This window comes from Lissotriton vulgaris, chromosome 7 (assembly GCF_964263255.1).
Source record: "Lissotriton vulgaris chromosome 7, aLisVul1.2, whole genome shotgun sequence".
NCBI lineage: Eukaryota > Metazoa > Chordata > Amphibia > Caudata > Salamandridae > Lissotriton > Lissotriton vulgaris.
Window position 1 is genome coordinate 291,449,939 of NC_141695.1, and position 22,466 is coordinate 291,472,404.

General features: G+C 44.0%; 1 protein-coding gene across 1 annotated transcript in view; it reads right to left on the reverse strand.

Moving 5' to 3' along the window:
• Nucleotides 1–5,088: 5,088 nt before the first annotated feature.
• The window catches only part of LOC147701413 (HLA class I histocompatibility antigen, B alpha chain-like), a 414,542-nt gene continuing 397,164 nt past the window's right edge, over nt 5,089–22,466 (reverse strand). Inside the window, exon 7 of the mRNA XM_086928648.1 lies at nt 5,089–5,842. Within this exon, the coding sequence (XP_086784774.1) occupies nt 5,842 (1 nt within the window). The 3' untranslated portion in view covers nt 5,089–5,841. The remainder of the gene's footprint in view (nt 5,843–22,466) is intronic.

Below are 22,466 nucleotides of genomic sequence, written 5' to 3' on the forward strand. Positions count from 1 at the left end.
ACCCACCAGTCCATACCTCCTTACTCAACTAGTATGAGACAAGCAAGACAGGCTCATTGTCCGGGAGCTGTACAAGGGTCTAACCAGAACTGAAGATCAGTGCTTTACATTGTAGTCGTTTTTTAATTTAATTTACGTAAAAGACAGAATGCTGTTTGCTGAGTAGAGCGGTCACCTATGCCCTAGTTCGTGAAACTTTCACAAAATTAAGGTCTGGGTAAATGCAAGCGACGGGTGATTGAACGGCAGAATGTGTGAAATGCTTCTCAAATCACCAGAAATTCAGGAATATATTAACCCCCTGCTTGAGCTCTCAAAGTGCAAATTTGGTGGATTTTGAGATGCCTTACAGTGAGGAAAGCAAGCTGCAGTTTGCCAGATCAGCAAACTAGTGGAGATGAGTGAGTTGGGGGGTGGGGGAGTGAAATGCGCTGAGGTGCAGAGGGGCCGCTCAACATGATGCCTCCCCGCAGGAGCCCCCCCTCACGCTACCCCTGGCTGTTACCAGGAGCTCCGTGGCTGCGAGCACGCTTTAACCTTCACTTGATTCACTCTCTGACACAACTGATTTATCAGGTAATCCTAATTATGAAAAAGTGCCCCTGGCAACTGCAGAAATGACTTGCTTGCCTCAAGTGATTAGTTTCTATTTGACGGGAAGCATGACCAGTTTCTCGGGGAATGCGCCTGTCGTTTTGGCTTTCTCCTTTCTTTAAATGGCAACATGGTGGAACAAGCGCGCGTGCCTCGTGCTGAAAGGAGGCAGCAGTGGGAGGGTAGGCTCTATAAAAAGTAAATAAAGCACGGTGACGATCGTGAAAGAGCAACGCACGGAACTAAATATTGTTAACATGTCTTTAACATTACAAACAAGCCCGGGAGTTGTGTTTGCGCGCACTAGAAAGGAATTTAAAAAAACGTTATTTATTCTTATCCACAGAGCTAAAAGTTAAAAAAAACAAGTTTGAGAAGGAGGCAGCAGGGTGAGGGGAGGGAGGAGGGAGGCTGGACTTCCCTTGCGGGAGCGAGCTTTGAAACCATCTATGAATTACAAACAGATGGTTTCAAAGCTCGCTCCCGCAAGGGTATCGCCAAACGTGCACGCGTTGCCCTTCAAAGCAATGCAATGCGTGCACGTTTTTGCCTCAAAAAGGGAATGAATGGCTAAAGGTCTTTTTCCTAGGCAGCGCATGCATGCTGCGTAGGCGAGACGTAAAAAAAAATTGTGCTTACTGACTTATGAAGGAGACCGTGTAACGGCACAAGTAAAAGATCCAGTCCTCATGGGAGGTAACAAATGGTGACAAGGTGGTAACAAGGAGGGACTAATACACTTCATAATCAATAGGAAGCCAGCATTTACAAAGGACAATGACACCAGCCAATTCAAAAATATGGACGGAGAGAAGGCGAGGCTTCCATAGCATACTTGAGAGGTGTATGCCTCGCAGATCATGCAGCGCATGCGTGCTGCCACTAGGCTCGACCTAAAAATGCTGGTCTGAGCTGTCTCAAATTCATTGCAAGTAAATGGAGCCTGCCAAAATTGTTACAGAGAATATCAATTCTCGGACAAATAGGAACAATATGCATGGTGTCAAGGACTAAGGAATTGTCACCCACACATACTGGTAAATCTGAGCTTTTGTACCACACACCATTAGCAAGCATAAACTGTTGAAAAATACCTAACCTATAATAAATAGTCCAGGATTTGGACATCCCTAGTTGCAAAGAAGGTTCAATACCAGGTACTGACTTAACCATAATATATTGCTTCACTGACTGCTTGGTTATTGCAGAGGCCTCATGCTCCACTGACACTTTGAGAGAAAAAGCCTCCTTCAGCCATACAAGATCTTTCTTAGCAATGCAGCCAGAGTGAGAAAAGAGCTCAGGTCTTCCTAAGTCCTTAAAATTAGACTTAATTCAGCATAAGCATGGAGTATGCAGCATTGTATCCAGGCTTAAACAATCCGGGATGATGAGCCTGTTTAACTTTAGCTTCTCCTTCAGCCAAACTGAGAGCCAAAGTAAAAGTGAGCAAAGGCAAATAAAATCTGAAAGATAACCCATGCCCAAATCTTCGTATATGATCTTAGAGGTAGTACCCTGCGTAACACTCTAAAGGTCTCTCATGAAGGTGTTTTTAACTACCTTAAGTGGGGCAATTGTAGAAAATCCCCAAATCCTGCATCCAAAACTAGCAATTGGGGTACACTTTGCTTAAAATATGTCTCGATGGATTTTATAGGCTTTATTGCCAGGCACCACGAAAAATCCTGGTGGCTAATTATAGCTCTCTTTAAGCCGACCGTATTCCTCTTAGAGAATGCTAGTTCAAGCCTGAATCTAGTAAGATGCCCAAAAAGGAAAAATTGTCCACCTTACTTAAGTTATGACCACTGGACGAAAATCCATATGATTTGGTATTATTGGTGCCCACCACCATGATATGGGACTTTTTAAAATTGGTTGCCAAATCCAAGCTATCCTTGAACTTTGTAAAACAATCTAAAAAGCACTGGAGACTCAGAGCTGCGCTTTCGATCAGGACCGCATTGCTCAGACATCAAACCCTGGCTTGAATAAAACCCGTTCCAAATGGTTAATAGGCAAAATAAAAAGGAAGGGAGCTGGGATGCAACCCTAACGCACTCCTCTTCAATTTAAACTGATGCGTGCATTCCCCGGAGGGGGCCATACCATACTTATACCAAGAGACTTGCGTGAAGGTCCCTCAGAAGCACATGGAGAGCTGGATCGACCCCCAGTTCATCCCAGAGCTTAGATCTAAATATCCTAGCAAAGGCCGAACTCAGATCCATGAAGGCCAGATGCACCACGCACCCCGCTCTTGTGTATTTAATTATCTGAAGTTGTAAATTCAAATTCTGCTCTACCGTCCCCCTGTCCGGTCTGAATCCATACTGGATGTCAGAAAAAATATTGTGCTCATTACACAGGCAGTGAGCTTCTCCAAGATCACTTGCCCTAAAGGTTTCACCTTAACGTCAAATTAAGTGAAAATAGCAGTCACAGCACAAATGAGCCTAATTATTGACAACTCTGAAAATAATAATTCAAAGGCAGTTGCTGAAATGTAAACCTATGGGTACAGTCACTGAATGATGCCAGCCCAGCGGCAAAGGGCAGCCGTGTTTAGATGTTGCGTAAGGATTTACAAACCTTTGAACTGGGTGGGAAGGGGGGGTGAATACAGGCCAGATGCAGGGATCCAGCAGGTTGATCTTCCTGGGGCAATCATGTTACTTAGTACTGTGTAATCTATTTGAAACCTGAGTGTATTCAATGCTCAAAATTGACTGGGACATGTGACAGCTATCTCAGATTATATTTGAGTTACCTGCCCTGTAAGAAATGTTAAGGTGTTAAACAGAAATATCACAGGGGTTAATGGGGAAAATCTGTGGGGGTGGATGAGTCAAAGTGCTTAACTGTTTTGATCTTATTAGTCTTCAGCCTTACAGCTGGATGGGGTTGTCTCCTTCAGTTCTAAGGCTATCCCCTCTATTAAGGGGAGAGCTAGAGGTGGTCTTGCAATCCTAGTGAAATTGGACCTGAAATGCAATATGGAGTTGATAGCTAACAATTTGCCTTTCCTTCTGGGTGTCCTTCTGTCAGTTGAAAATAATTTTCCGATTTTGATGATCAATATCTATCATGCTACTTCAGGAAAGGAGTCAGGGGAGGTGATTAGGGATCTCAGTTCATTTTTGCATGACTACTTCTTGGTCTGCCCCTCTCCACATTTGGCTCTGATGGTGCTGGCAGATTTCAACTTGCACCCCTGCTTGGATTTCTATTTGTACGACTTGCCTGATATGGAGTGGGCTTATAGTGATCGATTACATTTTAAGCATATTGCGCTGGGTGACCTGTTAAACAATTTAATCCTAGACTTTATTCTAGTCAACCTAATGAACATAAAAGATGCTAATGCCGAAGAGGGTGATCCCACCTTTAACGGTGCATGGACTCGGTCCATTATTGGTTATATCATTGTGTCCGCTGACTTATTTTCCTCTCTGTCCTATTTTAGTGTGGATTGGACCATCCTCAGTGAACATAACCCCATTTAAGCATTTTACGGTGGGACCTGAAGCCAGTAGAAGCTTGTTTCTATTATTCAAAGCCCACCACCCTCAAGGCGTACACTAAAGTGGGTCAAGATCATATCAGAGGTCTTCACCTCTGAGTTGCTGTCTATTTCTCAGTTGGATGTCCAGACCTGCCTGGATGAAGACTTATGACTGCATCTTGACAGCCTATGATCGATTGTCTGGGTACATTAAATCTGCCCTTACCAAGTTGGTGGGTTGCTTCCACCTCCTTCTTTATATACATGGTTAGATTGGAAATGCTCTTGGGCACAAAAAGAGTTGTTAGTAGCCCTTAAAATGAATGCCCGGAACAGAAATGAGGTAAAAAAGTCCGCTTGTTTTACCGGGAGGTCATTAAGGATAGAAAGAGTGACCTAAAGAAAAAGGTGTAGGAGAATTTGCTGGAGACCAGCATCCAGCGCTGTAGCGCTGCCTTCTGGAGGGTGGTGAACCACACCTTTTTAGCTCGGAGCATGTTTCAGATTATGCCTTCACTGTTCCATTTCAGGCCTGGTTTGATTATTTTTCAACTTTTTATGATTGGAATCATACAGAGTCACCAATGCAAAGCATCGAGGGAGTTGCAAGGCCAGAGATTCACTGGGAAGAAGTTAGGAATGCTATCCTTTCCAGCAGGCAAGGCTCCATGTCTCACAGGGTTCCGGAGGACCTGTTTAAATCCTTAGTCGACTGGTGAAATCCTATCCTTATGCAGGAACGTCTTGCTACTGCCAAAGTGGGCACAATAATCAATACATCTGCTGGCAGGTGGCATTTCAACCAAAATGCTTGCTTATTTCAAGTAAAAATGTGCAAGCAGCTACATTATGGCAAATTTTGAAGATGCATTCTGGAAAACTCTAAGCTAGTACTTTAATAAGTAATATTTTGCACAACAAATGTGAGAGTATTCAACCAAATGATGGTGAAAAATATTTTACATAATATTGATGCTCTTTGTTTTAAATGAGTTTACTGGAACTGTGGATCACATAAGCTAAATACATTAAGCATAGGCTTCTTCAAAAATATACATTGTCATCACGTAGCACTTCAAAATTGTTACTTGAACTATTACCTCAGAGAGTTTGTGTCCATTTTATGAAGCTTTGCGGATTACGATTGTGCACAATATGTAATTAGATTTGCAACTCTTTTATGATCTTCTTTTGCACTGCATTACAGTGCTACACAAAAGGTGCCATATTTTGCACACCAGAAAGTCTTATGCAATTGCTATTTGCAGATGAAGTCATTTGAACATCATACATTTCATGACAAAATGCTAATTTCTTTAGCTATTTAACGCAAAGTTTAATCATTTGTTTTATTAGAATATTATTAGTTAACTCTTTGGGCCTGATCTCGATTTTTGTGGCAATAAGAATCCTCTACTTTGAGGAAAGGTTTTTAATCCAGTTAATTCACTGAACAAATTATATTTCCTTTGCCTTGGATTTAGACTGGAGGAGGAAGTAGTCATCATCGACTTCTAGCCTGGATTTAGCATTTCTTCCACAAATTTGGAGGATTGTACTTTACCACCCCACTGAATATCAGGCCCTTATTCTAAATATGGTTAACGTAATAGTTTGCAAAGGTAAACATGGTGTCCAGAATCCTATTGCATGTAGATAAGTGATAAACTTTATAAAGTGGGCCATGATGATGATGGAGTGGTGTCTCATTTCACATCCAGTGAGCTAGATTCCAAGAATCTGAGAAAAGGAAAAATAGAATAGATTAGTTTCAATTCCTATATGATATTTAGCAAATCATACAATTTGATATCCTAATAGATTTAAATCTGCTCAGTGCTAAAAATGTTAATTTCGGATATAATAAACCATAAAACACATTTCATCAAGATAACACAAATTTAAGTTAAAACGTATTTAAACAGTTAATGTGGTTTAAAAACATTAGATAGCAATGATCACATATATATGCCAATTACAATTCGTTTGATGACCTTTATAAAAATAAACTATCTGTTACGAAAGTTTGAAAACAATATTTTCCAAGAGATTAATTCATGTTTTAAACTTTCAGTATGAATGCAAATTACAAATCCCATTAAAAGCCTTATACACTTATTTAATGTCCGCTTTTTGAAGGGGGTTGTCAATCAATGTAAAAAAACTTTACCCCTCAGCAGATTAAAATGTTTGGTGAGCCCCCCCATCCAGCATGTTACAGAATGCCTGCAGGTGCGAGTATTTAATTAATAAAAAATCGGATTTAGGAGCATCCCGCTTGGATCTTTATCTATTGGGCAGACGCACATCAAGTGGCATGTGGATTCTTGATGGTATCCACATAAACAGCAGTTTGCGTCTTGATGTTTACCTTTTCAAGTTGGTAGCAGATCCTTGGATTCATGTTCTCCTAGATGGTACAACATAAACCTCTTTTTTAGTGCTAGTCGGAAATGTGCTGCCAAATAAGCTTGAGGTTTAAGTTGTGAGTAAGAATGTATTACCGTCCAGGAGTGCCGACGTTTTACTAATATTTCATTATCTTACAAGGTGGAAGTTTCTTTGCAATGGAATTACATACTCTGTTAAATACTGCCCTTTCCACCTTGTGGTTCCATACCTTTTGGATTTCTAGTTCCTCCAGAGCTGTTCTCAAGTAATCACCCCATGTGTTCGATGATTTCTTGTCAAACTGGGCCTTTATTTCTGTCCAGCATAAGTTATTCAAGGATCCAGGTTCCGAGGAGCGTAATTTCCAGCACAGTTTAACAAAAAATTATTTTCTCTGGTATTTCTGGTTCGGGAGTCCAAATTCCAAACAATCTGTGCTAGTGATCAACATTTGGGAACATTAAAACCTGCTGTACACACCTTCGTTTGGACTTAATTAAAATTTCAATCTTCATGCCGGGCCATATTTCTAGGCCATATGCCAAAGTAGGAAGTAATTGTGCTGCCATAACATTCAGGAGGTGACTGTATGAGGAGCAGCTCAATTTCTTTTGCAACTGTTTGTATGCAAAAATTAGGCAAAAATGGGCTTTTGCTCTTATTCCTATTTTCTGATCTGTAAAGGACATGCTTTGACCCAATAAGTATTTATATGAGCTTGTCTCTTCTGTTTGTTTGCTCTTTGCATACCATTTATACTTGACATGCCTGAAACCAGCTAACTGCATCACCTTTGGTTTTTTTTATATATCTCCAGCCCTAGCTGTTCAAAATAATTTATCAAGTTATTGATGATTCTTTGCAATCCGATCGGGGCTTGGCTCATGACCACTATATCATCAGCTTATTGCAGATACTGTATTGGCTCATCTGCCAATTTAGGAGGATGACCATGTGCTTTCAGTAGATGGATGTTTAAATCGGCAAGATATAGGTTATAAAAGCTTGGAGCCAAAACACATCCCTGTTTCAGACCTTTGGTTATATTTATCTTAGATGATACTCTGCTATCATATCCAAGCTTCACCCTAGCCCATGTTTCACTATGTAGGGCAACTATGATGTTGGTTAGTTTTTGTGGTAGACCCCAAGCTTTCAATTTCGCCCAGAGTTGATCTGGTGGAACTCTGTCAAAGGCAGATTTTAAATCGATGTAACATGCAAAAAGGCCAGATTTTTTATTTATTGCTTTTTCTGTTAAAATTGTCAGCGCTGCCAGGTTTGTGCTTGTGCCCATTCCTTGCCTAAAGCCTGTTTGGTATTTCGGGATTATCCTTTTCTCATCCATCCATGCTTGTAGTTGTAATAAAATGCAGGAAAAGAAGAGTTTTGCCTCAACGTTAATCAGTGCTATAAGCCTGTAATTTCCAGGCTCAGTTTGATTTCTCTTTTTGCAGATTGTGTGAAATAAATTACCTCTCCAGGAGTTTGGGTCTTATTTTGACAGTATAGGTGGTTAAAGTGGCGTGAGATAGTTTTTTTTTTATTGAAGAAAAAGATTCACACCGAAATGCACAGCCTCACGCCTACAACCCTGGGGCCAGCAGCTTATACATAGAAGGCACTATACACAGCTTTGTAGCCAACATCCCGGAGGAAAGGCAGCCTCACCTATTCAGGTTTACTGCGCCTATTACTCTGCGGTGCGTGTCACTTGCGCATCAGCAATCATGAACATTTCCCAAAATACAAAACAAACAAAGAGATGTCATCATAGCTTGCTACTGTCAGGAGATCCTACACCTTGCATCAATTTGTAGCTACTAAGCCCTTTATCAGCTACCGACTCGTGCCTTTTCCCTCCTACCAGGACTCTCCAGCACCATCAGGGTTTCCACCCATACCAACCCCGCCCTTACTGTGTCTTACCTGGGTCTAGGATCTGCTATATGCCTTAAGGCATGTGTGCATCCGCTATGGAGTGGGGGTGTTGGTGCTTACTCCAGGCTCTGTTGTTGTTTCACTAGTAGTGCCATCCCCTTTATTAAAACACACAAGGTGATGGACGGAATGTTGCACATTGGCAAAACATTCACCCCCAGTCACAGATCTGGGTTTAATCTACCGTTATTTTGCTCACCACGCCACCCCAGTTCAGACATGGCCATATGCAAATCAATCTTGACCCGGTGCCTCATGGGAACAGTCCAGCCTGAACTCCCTCTACAAGTCTTCCCTGGACTGGAATCAAGCATCCTAGGACAGGATTCTGGCTATCAGCCGTCATCAGCCAGGATAGCTTGACTCCTGTGGTGTAGTGCACACAGGACCCACGTCTGGGCATACCCTTCCCACATAGGGTGAACAGTTAAACACACAAGGTGATGGACGGAATGTTGCACATTGGAAAAACGTTCACCCCCAGTCACAGATCTGGGTTTAATCCATCGTTATTTTGCTCACCACGCCACCCCAGTTCAGACATGGCCATATGCAGATCAATCTTGACCCTGTGCCTCATGGGAACAGTCCAGCCTGAACTGCCAATCCATGTCTTCCCTGGACCTGAATCAAGCATACTAGGACCGGTTTCTGGCTATCAGCTGTCATAAGCCAGGATAGCTTGACTCCTGTGGTGTAGTGAGCAGGGGACCCATGTCTGGGCATACCCTTCCCACATAGGGTGAACAGCAAAACACACAAGGTGATGGACGTAATGTTGCACATTGGAAAAACGTTCACCCCAAGTCCCAGATCTGGGTTTAAACCATCGTTATTTTGCTCACCACGCCACCCCACTTCAGACATGGCCATATGCAAATCAATCTTGACCCCATGCCTCATGGGAACAGTCCAGCCCGAAATGCCAAGCCATGTCTTCCCTAGACCGGAATGCAGGGACAGTGCTCAATGACTCAGGTGACACCTCTTTCCCTGCTCACATGGAATGTGCGTGGCCTGGGGGACAAAATTAAGAGGGGCTTGGTCCTGCAGTGTATCAAACTTAGCTCACCAGCAGTTGTATTGCTGCAGGAGACACACCTTACTGGCACCACCTGCAGAGCAATGGACAGATTGGGGCACACAATGATAGTGCACTCAGAATTCTCCCTAGGATCCCGGGGGTAGGTATTTTGGTGCGAAAACAATCCCCACTGATAATCCATAACACCAAAACGGATGATCAAGGACGTTTTGCTGCCCTGATAGGCCAGTGGGAAGGGTGATCTATCAACATAGTCTCAGTTTACATCCCACCTGCATTGCATTTCTGCTTGACCTTCCGGTAGGGGAGTTACTGATCGCTACTATAGACGGGACTATTGACCGGTACCCTGCGAGGGCTAGTGACTCCGGCGTATCTCGCCTTAGGAGTTTTATGGAGGCACTTAGACTTACAAATGTATGGAGATGGCACCACCAGACCACACAACAATTCACATTCCACTTGGGGGTACATAATAGTCTGACAAGAATAGGTTACTTTTTAGCCTTAGTGGACAGCCTCAACAACATTGAAAACATAGAGATCATCATCAGACCCAGGGGTATCTCAGATCATTCCCCAATACTCATACTATCACAAGACGCAACGGCGTACATACCCGATATACCCTGACTTTCTGCAGGTCCCCAAAATCAAAAAGGCCATCATTAAGGCGACAGATCACTATTTCCAAGAGAATGTCGCGTCGGTCAGCTCCCCTACCACCGTATGGAAAGCATATTAAACTGTCCTGAGTGGGCAGGCTATTGTACCTATTACAGGGCATAAGCGGGAGAAGCAGCAAGAGCTGCTGGATCTAGAATTAGAGTTACACGGCATAGACACAACACACTGTTAATCCCACACCCGCTACGTCCCAAACCCTGCTCCTAAAACAACAACAACATAAAGAATATCTCCGGGTCGTGGCCAGGCAACGGTTAACGGCCGTGAAACACAGGGTATATGAAACCGGCGACAAGGCCGGAAAACTCCTGGCATGGCTCGACAGAAGGGAGCGGGGTGCTAAATGGATAGCGTGGATTTCTACGGAAGGGGGTGGGCTTACAACAGACTCACGGATGATAGTGCACGCAGTAGCACATCACTTTTTTAAAAGGCATACACATCCACCTCTACGATGACACAAGAGGAGGCTATAATTTATAAAAAGGGCATTGATATGCCCAAACTCACCCGCGAGGCGGCGCTTGCGCTCGAGGCGGATCTCAAGGTGGAGGAATTGCAGGGGGCAATTAGTTCGTTACAGTCTGGCAAAGCGGTAGGGCCAAATGGGATACCTATAGAACTCTACAAAAGGACCGCGGGGACCATTGCCCCACACTTGCTGCGCATGTTCTCCGACAGCCTAAAATTGGGCGAGCTCCCGCCAGACCAACGTATGGCTACTATAGTGGCTATACCGAAACAACCTGCTGAAGAAAGCACCTCATATCGCCCAATATCACTGATTAATGCAGTGGCTAAAATCCTTGCTAAGCTCTTGGCGACTAGGCTCACACCTCACCTGACGACCCTGATACATCCAGATCAGTCCGGTTTTATGCCCGGCAGAAATACGGTCCTCAACCTGAGGCGCCTGCATGGGGTGATGGCCCGCGCTCTGTACATAGAAGAACCGGCTGTCATATTGTCCCTGCATGCCTGAATGGCATTTGATATGGGCGAATGGCCCTTCCTGTTCGCCGTAATTCATCACCTGAGCTTTAGGCCTAACTTCTGTGCCTGGGTCCGTCTTCTCTACACTAAGCCGATGGCCCATGTTGTGGGTAATGGACACATTTCTGACGACTTCCCCCTGACATGTGGCATGCGTTAGGGATGCCCCTTGTCGCCACTGCTCTTTGCCCTAGTGTTGGAACTACTGGCGGCATGGATTCGATGGCACCCAATGATATGAGGACTCAAATCGACGGAAGGGTGGGAAGACCACATCTCCCTATATGCGGACGATGTCCTGTTATATATGACCTCCCCTAAACGCTCCATATTAACTCTCCTAAACATATGTGAAATCTTTGGGAGGGCGTCGGATACACTATAAACTGGTCCAAATCTGTCCTTTATGTCCTACATGGCCCCCCACCGCAACTCCCCTTGGACTGCCCACTTCAAATCTCCGAAAATGTGTTTAAGTATTTAGGTATCAGCAAATCAAAAGGGAGAGAGAGGACTGGGTAAGCCAGTCCGGATCCCCTGGTTAATATGTACTTATCAATAAAGGACTAGCTTCGTTGTGTTTTTAGGGAGACTCAGTACGTACGTATGATGGCAAACCACTTGGTTTGGTTGTTAAGCCCTCACCCACCAACCTAGTTGGTGGCATGCTTCATCATCGGGCCCACCACAGTGACACCGAATGTGTCCCGGGTGTGCTTCGACTCCAGATTACTGAGGAGCTGGTATACTTCTCTGAGTGTGCTGTGAGGGGGTGTGTAAGAAAGTGATTTAAAAGCTATGCAGTAGGTCCCAGTTCCCGAGGGTATATAGATAACTTTAATGTCTGGGCCCACGCTAGCGAATAAAAAGGCAGTCGGACGCAGTGGAGTGAATTATGAGCTCCCACGTCCTATGTGGTCGACATGTTTCAGCCAGGCCTTTTACATTTACATCTGGCTTTCCTCAGGACCAATGAGTGTGTGGCTGAAAAAACTATAAATTATATAAAGTGATATGTGTATCACTTTATATAATTTGTAGTTTTTTCACCCACACACTCATTGAAAAAACAATCATTGAAAAAACTATAAATTATATAAAGTGATATGTGTATCACTTTATATAATTTGTAGTTTTTTCACCCACACACTCATTGGTCCTGAGGAAAGCCAGATGTAAATGTAAAAGGCCTGGCTGAAACATGTCGACCACATAGGACGTGGGAGCTCATAATTCACTCCACTGCGTCCGACTGCCTTTTTATTCGCTAGCGTGGGCCCAGACATTAAAGTTATCTATATACCCTCGGGAACTGGGACCTACTGCATAGCTTTTAAATCACTTTCTTACACACCCCCTCACAGCACACTCAGAGAAGTATACCAGCTCCTTAGGGATTACGGTTGCCAAACGTAATATTGCACAAAAATGGGGCTCGGCTGAGCTACCGACACTGGCCTCATGGTGCAGAGATATGGACGCTGCCATGATTGCTGAGAGAACGGTATTCACCAATCGGGGGTGTCCCCGGAAGTGGAGTAAAATCTGGGGGGCATGAAACAAATTTATGGGGGACATATGTGAACCACTGAGCTACCGTGATGAGGAGTGTTTGGAGGAGGAATAGCACAGAAGGGAACTATGATATTTTGATGGAAATGGGCTACGGGTGGAGGGCGAAGTCTACCAATGAATTGCCTGTAACAACCATGTATGACTGTATATTGAAGATTTATAGTGTACCTCTGAGACATCTTAAACTGCTGTACTGTGATTTCATTGTTAATAAATCAATAAACATAATTCCCCCCACTCAAAATAACATTACCCCTACCCCCCTCCCATAGCAGCCCATAGCAGCCCACCCACAACTCAGTCGCGCATCATCCCCTGAAACACCCGCCCATTTCCACCCCCCTCTGAACTTGATTTACAGTACTGGTGTTTGTCACTCTGGCTTAATTACACTCCTCCTGTGTTGTCTACCACAGCTAAGTTATGTATATATAGGAGACCGCAGCGAACAGTCACAACAGTGCCATATATGCAGTCCCGGCACACCCCGAGAGAAAGTGCCTCCCTCCCTGATTATTTGTACTGCATCAATCTGGTAATCAGCGGCCCATTGTTTTATTGGCCCCAGCACTGCCCCCTCTTCCCTCCTCCCTCCATGTCCCCAGAATACTTATCCGCAGAAAGCGATTAAGTCAGTCTCAGTCTTGCTCTTTGAGCAACCCTCCAGCCGCTTTGTCCAGTAGTTGTCGTTCCGGGCTCTGCCGCTGTTCTCTGGACCAGTCTTTTAGCGCCTTCTGTAAGATCTTCGGGTCCATTAAGAGGTGGGAGCGGCAATGTTTGTTCACCAGAAGTTTAGTACGATACAGCATGGTATAGTCTAGGCCTATTTCGCGCAATTGCTTTTTCATGGGAACAAATTGTCTGCTTGCCTTCTGCACACGTGCCGTGAAATCTGGGTAAAGTGAAATGGCCGATCCCTCGTATGACAGATTCTGTTTTTCCGTTGCCGACCTCAGGGCGGCATCTCTGTCCCAGTAATTTAACAGTTATCTATGATTGGACGTGGCGGGGCACCCGGCGGCGGTCGAGGCCCCAGGGAGCGATGCGCCGTCTCCACTACAAACAAACTGGAGAACACACCTTCCCCCAATAGGCTTACCAATAACTTCTCTACGAAATGTTCCATGTTACCAGTTAGTGTTGACTCCGGCAGACCAGTAATTCGCAGATTGCAGCATCTCAAACGAGCCTCCAAATCCTCTTTGTCCTGCAGGACACGTATGACCCTCCCAAGCTGCTTGTGGTCCGAGTCTAGTGTAGTGTGCCCCTCTTCCACCTCAGTAAGTATTCTCTCAGACATGTCCGACCGCTCCGCATGTTTATCCAGACTTTCCACGATCCTGTCCATCCGGTATAAATGAGCGTCCATTTTTGTGCCCAGTGAGTTGATGCCATTCTGCAAGGTTTTTTCCATCGATAGGAGCATGCTCAGGATGTCCGGGTCGTCCTCCGCCGGGGTTAGTGTCCTATTGGCCTCCTCTGTCGCGGTGTCGTGCGATTTAGATCGTTTCTGCTTAAAAGTGGGCTTGGGTTGTGTTCTGTCCGTTCTGCCCATTGTCTCCTCCAGGAATCTCTGTTGTTTCAGGTCCCGCGCTACTGTTCCCTCACTTCCTTATCTTGTTTCAGGCCAGGCAAAGGCTGTCAATCTCGGTCGTTCCTGCACTGTGCCGTCAGTGGTCTGGCTGGACTCTCCCCGGAGTTAGCTCGTTCTATTGCTCCGACTATAAGGTACCTCATCCGTCGCCAGTCCTGATGCCCCCAACCTCCAGGCTGCACAAGTGTGCCAGTTTCTGCCTGGCCGTGCCTGCTGCCTCAAATTGTTCCTCCGGCCTCCAACTCCTCACCAGGATTCACTGCCTGAGCTGCTCTCCGCTCTGTCTCCACAGTGATACTGCGGCTCTGCGCTATTCAGTGCCAAGCCTGGCCTGAAGTCTTTTGTGGCCAAGGTTTCTCTGCAAGTGTGGACCCCAATGTTTTGTCGCCTTGTTGTAACTGGCCTGTCTCAGCTGTGCGGCGGTCCAGGGGGATCAACAGCGCTGAATGGGAGCCTCACTCTGGGGTGAAAGTCTGTTTCTCGCTGCACTTTACACTTTGTGCAGCGCTTTATCAAGCCGCTGATACCGGCCCCCCATGCTACTTCTGCCGACCTTGGGGATCCTGGGGCCGGTGACTCCTCACAAAATGGCGGCTCCCCTCTGTGGTAAGGCTCCTCCCGTCTTCTCCATCCGAGGCTGCCGCATTCACTGCCCCAAGTCTTCATGACGGGCCCTCTCAAAGCCCGACGTTGCGTTGTTCAGCCGCAGCCTGTCGACTAACTCCCTGACCCCGGCAGCTGCTCACACGCCGGGGGTTGTTGAGCTGCAACCCTCGTTGGTGACAGCGCGGCTGCCGCTTGGCTCTGTCTGCACGATGGAGTCACTGCAGGTCAATTTGTGCCGCCAGTGGGACAAGACCTCCAAGATTGAGAGGCCGTTCAGATCCCGCAGTTATACGCATCACGTAAGCTGGCACCGCTCCGCCCCCCGAGCCACTCAAGGAAGGGGATTACAGGCCTTGTGGGTCACCTTCTGAGCGCTGCAATATCTCCGGGTACAAGGGGGCAAGGAAGGTCAGAGTAGGATCTCTTTACAGCGGGCGCACTCCGACACCTGATTTCCGGCTGGGTGGAGGTAGAGCAGCAGTGTGCTGTTGGATTATTGAAGGATATTTTGTCGCCGTTACGGAGCTCGAAACTTAAGCAGCCATCTTGGTCTCGAGCAAGCTCCGTCCGTGGCGTGAGATAGTTAGCCCAAAAATCAGGATCTTGCATAAAAAATGCATTCGGAAGACCATTTGGCCCTGCTGCGCTTTCCGTTTTCAGTTTTTTTATTACTTCTTTTAGTTGTTTGATGCTGATTAGGATATTTGAGTCATGACAGTTCTGTTCCTGTAAGTCTCCTTCCAATTGAGCATTCTCCAGATGTAGGGGGCAGATTTTATTTGCGCTGTGTTTTTCCTCCTTCTGTATTTCCGAGCCACTTTCCACCTTTGTATTTTTGTCATCTTGTGAGCCGTTATATAACTTGTGGATATGCCCTGTCCATGTTGCCTCGCTTATTACTGCGTTCCGGTGCATTCCTGTTCCTTTTGTTAGGTTGTTTATTAGTCCCCAAAATTCACTGCTATTTGGCAGTTTGCTGGCCCAGAGTAATTTCCCTCAAAGATCTTTAATATATTCTTTTTTCGCCTCCCTACACTTTTCCTTGTAATTCTTCCTCATATTTATGATAGTGTGATTATCCATGATTTTTCCCATTCTTACTGCTGCATCCCTGATTCTCACCTCCCTAGAAATGTTCCTTTTCAGGTTACGCAGCTGTGCAGTATACCATGGTTCATTCCACATTCTTTGTATTTTCCCACGTGGTTGAATAACTGAAAATCTGTTCAACAGCGCTTTCCTAGTTTCTCCCAATCTTGTTCTAGCAGTTCAACGCTCAGTGGCCCGGTGTTATTGACATATTTATGCACAGTGTTCATGATTTCTTTAATATTTGTTCCGCGCCGCTTTAAGTCTCTTAAATTGTGTATTACTGGCATTACAGTTAAAGCTGCTGTGCTCCTTTTCTGGATTAGGTCAACATGTAGTGTCAAGTCTTGGGGGAGAAGGTCGCTTTCTGGACGAGGAGTGATACGAAAGGAATCAACTAAGTGGAATCATTCTTTTCTAACGATGGGTTAGTCTATGGTTGATTGTTCTTTCCACACAAAAATGTGATGCCAGCCGGTTGGTCCCCCTTGATATTTCCGTTCAAAATGGTTAAATCCAGAGTTTCCTGTTCTTGTTTTAGAACTTTTGCCTCGAGCTCCTTTTGACGCTTTGTCTGCTCGAATTGCTCATTTTTAGGTTGGTATTAAAATCACCTGAGATTATCATTTCGTAGTTTTGGTGGGAGGTTTGTAAGGCCTTTATCAAATTTATAAGGCAGGACAGTCTATCCTGCTTTTTATCAGGGTGCACGTATATATTTAAGATCATTAGCTGCCAAGAATGTATATGTGTGGATTGTTTAGACTCCAACTTCAAAACTTTCAGCCAATTTTATCCCAGATCATACTCTTCGGATTTTCAATCCAGTTCTACTGTAACGTATATTGACAGCTCCCCCCCTTGGGCACCCATAATTTGAAGTTTTTTCTGCAAGGATATGAGGTTCTTTATAGCCGATAATGGATTTTATAGTCAAATTCCACGTTTCTTGGAGTAGAATTATATCATATCTTTGCAAGATAGATAGGGTCTCCAGGTCTTCACTCATTTCTCTAAAACCATGGGTATTCAATGAACATATTCTGATTTAATCTTCCTTGTGAGAACTGGGACGTGCCTCTACGAACTGTGCACTTTGTAGACCTTTGCTTTCATCAGGGACGGTATTGACTCAGTAAGTGAGGAACCCTTGACAATCAGGATTTCCTTCTGTCTGTTGTTTAAGGGGGGAGGGGGTTAAACTTACATTCCAGTCATTTACCTGATTTGGCTGAGTTTTGGGAGTAGTACTTCTAGCTCCCCTCAGAACTGATTTTGGACCTGTTTCATTTGAAGTTTTTTTGCAAAATCTTTATTTCTTGTGATAATGGGTATGGGTATTTTGGGTGTTTTGGATGCGTTAATGCTATACCTCAAACTTCAAAAACCACTCCTGTCGAGTATATCAAGGCCTCCATTTCTTTTGAAGACCAGGTAGTACAGGTTACCTCTGTTTCTGTTCCCTTTTCCATTTTCAGGAATTCTACTGCCAGGAGATCTGATGTAATATTCTTTAATTTTGTGATTTTTTTGAACAGCTACATTAAGTTTCCTCTATTTAGGATATCCTGTCTACCCTTCGTTGGATACTCTGGCGCAAAGATCAGTTTTTTGGGAATCTCTAGTGGATAGGTTTGTCCGTTTTCAGTTTGGTTTATAGTTATTTGTTCCGTTGAGCATTCACAAACGTATAACATTTTTGTCCTGTCACAAATATCCAGTTCTTGTGTAACAATATTCGATTTGCCCTCGCTAGAAACTCCATTTTCCGGGTTTGCTACTTTTTGGGCCATTCCCTTCCATCCTAGGTTTTGCGGAGTGGGTGTTTCAATTACTGAAGCAAGTTTCATTATCGCATTAGATCCATTTGATCCTTAATAGCAGAGAAAATGGTAGATGTTGTTTCAAAGAAATCTGATGACAACTGTGATAATGCAAAGTGTGGTTCCTGTCTGTCTCCTTCTGTCAAGATGATGACATAAGGATCAATAAATCTGGAATACTTGTGCAATACAAAGATAAATCCGTTTGTGAAATGTATTTAGGTCCATCGGGACCATCCCAAGGGAGTGCAACTGGGGGACACTAAGCATTAGCTCTTGGTGCTACAAACACTATGCACTAAGCAAGCTCAAGCCGGGTTACGGTTCTCAGCGCCTGGATCCACAACCGGTGCCTCCTCTTTCTCTGCTTTCCGCTCAGACAGTCCACTGTCACAGTCTCTGATTTGGCACGCCCTCCGCTCAGTTACGATCAATCGATCTGCTCAGTGATTCAGAGTATGTAATACATGCAATTTCATATATTTTCCTAATTTCTCCAGTTTAAAGGAGGATGGTCTGGTTTAACGTGTAATAAAAATGACCAATTTACACTCCATACTCTGGAGATTGAAATGCTCAAAGAGAAAATTACTTTTCAGTATGCAGAGTTTCTTGTATATGCAGGGTCTAGGTGCCACAAATTCAGAGCAACTAGATTATTGTTGCACTGGCCTGGACGGTGGAACCTCTGAAAGTATTAGCTTCTTGACAATGACACATGTAGGGTAAAGCTCATGCAATGACATAATCAGTGTGATGGTTTGACGCTGCTTAATTCACGTTTGCTAGTTACTGCAAAGATAAGTGAAGTAGAAAATGTTTAACGAAAAACACATACACTCTTGACAACAGATACTATGTTGGTAAGGTAAACTGTCTGTCAAATACGCAATGACTTTCGTCTATTCATTCATCGATCTGTTTCAATGAACACATAGGACTACCACATCTTTTGTGGTAACAAAGCCTGCAATTCACAGGCCCCCACATGCATCAATCTAGGATTTTGCATTTCTTAAATAGCGAAAATTAAGGAATCGCTATTTAGGAAATGCAAAATGCTATGCATCATTTTTTTCGGTATTTCTTTGTGATTCGGTAAAAATCGCATTTTTTACCGAATCCCAAAGAAATACCGAATTCTTAAGTTAATTTTCGCAATTTCCATTGATTCCTATGGGCCAAAAGGCCCATAGGAGTTAATGCAAATTGCGAGTGGCACTTAGAAAATTTCATGGGTGCAGGGGGGGGTCCAAAGGACCCCCCCATGCACCCCTGAAATGTATTTTTCGCATCATGTTGCACACACACATGTCCTAAGGACATGTGTGTCCGTAACATGAATGTTGAAAAAAAAACATTTAAAGCATTTTAAACACTTTTTCCAAATTTACCGAGTGGTTCAACCACTCGGTAAATTTGGAACCCTAAGTGCGAATTTTCACTTGTCAAAAGTGATGATGCATTGCTTTTAAGAAGTTGCACATCTGCGACTTCTTAAAAGCACCCGCAATTTTAGAACTCGCAACAATGTTGCAAATTCTAAAATTGCTTCATGCATCCCAAAAAGCACTTTTGCATTCGCAAACGGCCGATTTTAAGGAATCGCACCGTTTGCGAATGAAAAAGTGCTTGATGCATGTGGGGGAGGATCACCAGCTTTGCGACTGCACAATCTTAAGGCTTAAGAAATATCTCCATAGGCCATTGGGCAAGAGGTGAAGACAGCAGAGAGCATGACCCATAATGCACCACGGAACGAGCATACACACCTCTCCATTGACTAACCTTACCCTGCCCTGATCCTGCCCTCACGCCAAACTCTCTACCCCAACCCCTACCATGCACTGCAGACATCTTCCGTCTGCTCTGAGCAGGTTGAAAATTCCACCTGATTTGTCAATGGAATTGGGGAGAAACCATCGGAAAAGGAACCAATATTCCTGCAACGGTGTGGTATTATCACATTCTGTAGGCAAACACTGTAATGTGGAGATTTGGGCACACCAGTCGTGGTGGTGGTGGTGGGGGGCGCGGGGGGGTGTTCGGTTGGGGGCTGCGAGAGGGCAGGGGGTAGTGACGTCCCAGTTTCCCTGCACCAAAATCCAGCAGACTTGTAATGAGCACTGAAAGATACAATCTAAAACAAAGTACATTACAAGGCACAAGTGTCTTTGTGATGCACCCATTGCAACATCTTGAGAGTCAGAAGGAGGAGGGTTATGAAAAGGGCATCCCTCCGTCCCTTGGAACCACAATGAGATGATATATCAGTACTTTGCAATATCCGCTGCAGTTACAAACCATTCATACATACCAACTCCTCAAAGGGATTAGTGTTGCAATTACAATGTGGAAGTTGTCAATGAGGAACAACTTCCACCTTGCCAATGTGGGCTGAGGGCATTGAAGAGAGCAGACAGTGGACCACTGAATGCCCTTGCAATATACCAGGCTTTCTTTTATTGCAGCCCGACAAAGGCTGTAATAAAAAACAAATGGACGTCTGCTGTCTCTTGCAGGTATTCAAAGGGATTCCCAAATAGAACCCCCTGCCTCATTAGTAGTAGAAGGAGGGGGGGGACTCTGTCAGTTCTACCAACATCCTATTTTGCAGTGTGATTGATTTCTCCATGCCTCACAAAGCAGAAACAGTTGTGGGTCATATTGCCTTTTCTGCCTAAAAAAGCATCTGAGAACCATACATCGGGCCTCATGTGTAGCAGATATGGACTTTGCATACCTGCTCACAGAGTTATTTATCCAGGCTAACTCTTATTACTTGAGCGGAGGAGCCAGCATTATAATTTAGATGTCCTGAACACACAGTAATTCAAATAAAAACGGGAGTGTCTGATTCACAAAGGGACTTACGTGTAGTAAAGTTACAAGTGCGGAGTCTCCACAATGCGCACTCCCTGTATTACACCGTGCAGAGATTTTGCAACAAGTGTAGGGATTCCACTATGCGTGTGGAGACTCCACACTCATGATGGTACTATACACGTAAGTCCCTTTGTGAATGGCCCTGAGGCTATTGAGAATTACTAGCACGCTTCTCTTCTTAACCCACCAGTTGAGGATCAGCGTACTCCCTGTAGTACGCCGTGCGGAGATTTTGCAACAAGTGCAGGGATACGTTCACAAGTGCGGATACTCCGCACTTGTAACTTCACTACACTTAAGTCCCTTTGTGAATGGCCCTGAGTGTATTGAGAATTACATGGATTGGTGTCAGTACAACGCGTTGTATTACAACGCGTTCCGTTACAACGCAGATTTTACAATGCGGGATACATTACAACGGAGGTCATTACAATGCATGGCATTACATCGCAAATGCTATTACAACGCATGGCATTACATCGTAAGTATAGGTAAGTATACCTTTTTAAAAAAATGTTATTTAGTTTATTGTAATTAATTTATTTTAAATAATTTAATTAAAAGACATTTTAAAATTGTCATTAAATTAATGTAATTAAATATCTATTTAATAAATAATAACTATTTAATAAATGTAATATTATTAAAAATAGTAATTAATTTAATATAATAAAAAAAGTAATTAGTTTAAAGTACATATTTTTTATAATGAAATTAAATTAAATTAATAATAATAATTTATTTAATTTAATTAATTTAATTTAAAAATGTAATTAGTGTAACATAATTTATTTAATTTATTAAATATATTTTAATCAATTTTAAAATGGTAAATATAATTTAATTATCCCTAAACACAAACCCTGCCCTAAAACCTAAAAACACCCCTGTACCCCAAAACCCAAACCCTGCCCTAAAACCTAAAAACACCCCTGTACCCCAAAACCCAAACCCTACCCTAAAACCTAAAAACACCCCTGTACCCCAAAACCCAAACCCTACCCTAAAACCTAAAAACACCCCTGTACCCCAAAACCCAAACCCTACCCTAAAACCTAAAAACACCCCTGTACCCCAAAACCCAAACCCTGCCCTAAAACCTAAAAACACCCCTGTACCCCAAAACCCAAACCCTACCCTAAAACCTAAAAACACCCCTGTACCCCAAAACCCAAACCCTACCCTAAAACCTAAAAACACCCCTGTACCCCAAAACCCAAACCCTGCCCTAAAACCTAAAAACACCCCTGTACCCCAAAACCCAAACCCTACCCTAAAACCTAAAAACACCCCTGTACCCCAAAACCCAAACCCTGCCCTAAAACCTAAAAACACCCCTGTACCCCAAAACCCAAACCCTGCCCTAAAACCTAAAAACACTCCTGTACCCCAAAACCCAAACCCTACCCTAAAACCTAAAAACACCCCTGTACCCCAAAACCCAAACCCTACCCTAAAACCTAAAAACACCCCTGTACCCCAAAACCCAAACCCTACCCTAAAACCTAAAAACACCCCTGTACCCCAAAACCCAAACCCTGCCCTAAAACCTAAAAACACCCCTGTACCCCAAAACCCAAACACTGCCCTAAAACCTAAAAACACCCCTGTACCCCAAAACCCAAACCCTACCCTAAAACCTAAAAACACCCCTGTACCCCAAAACCCAAACCCTACCCTAAAACCTAAAAACACCCCTGTACCCCAAAACCCAAACACTGCCCTAAAACCTAA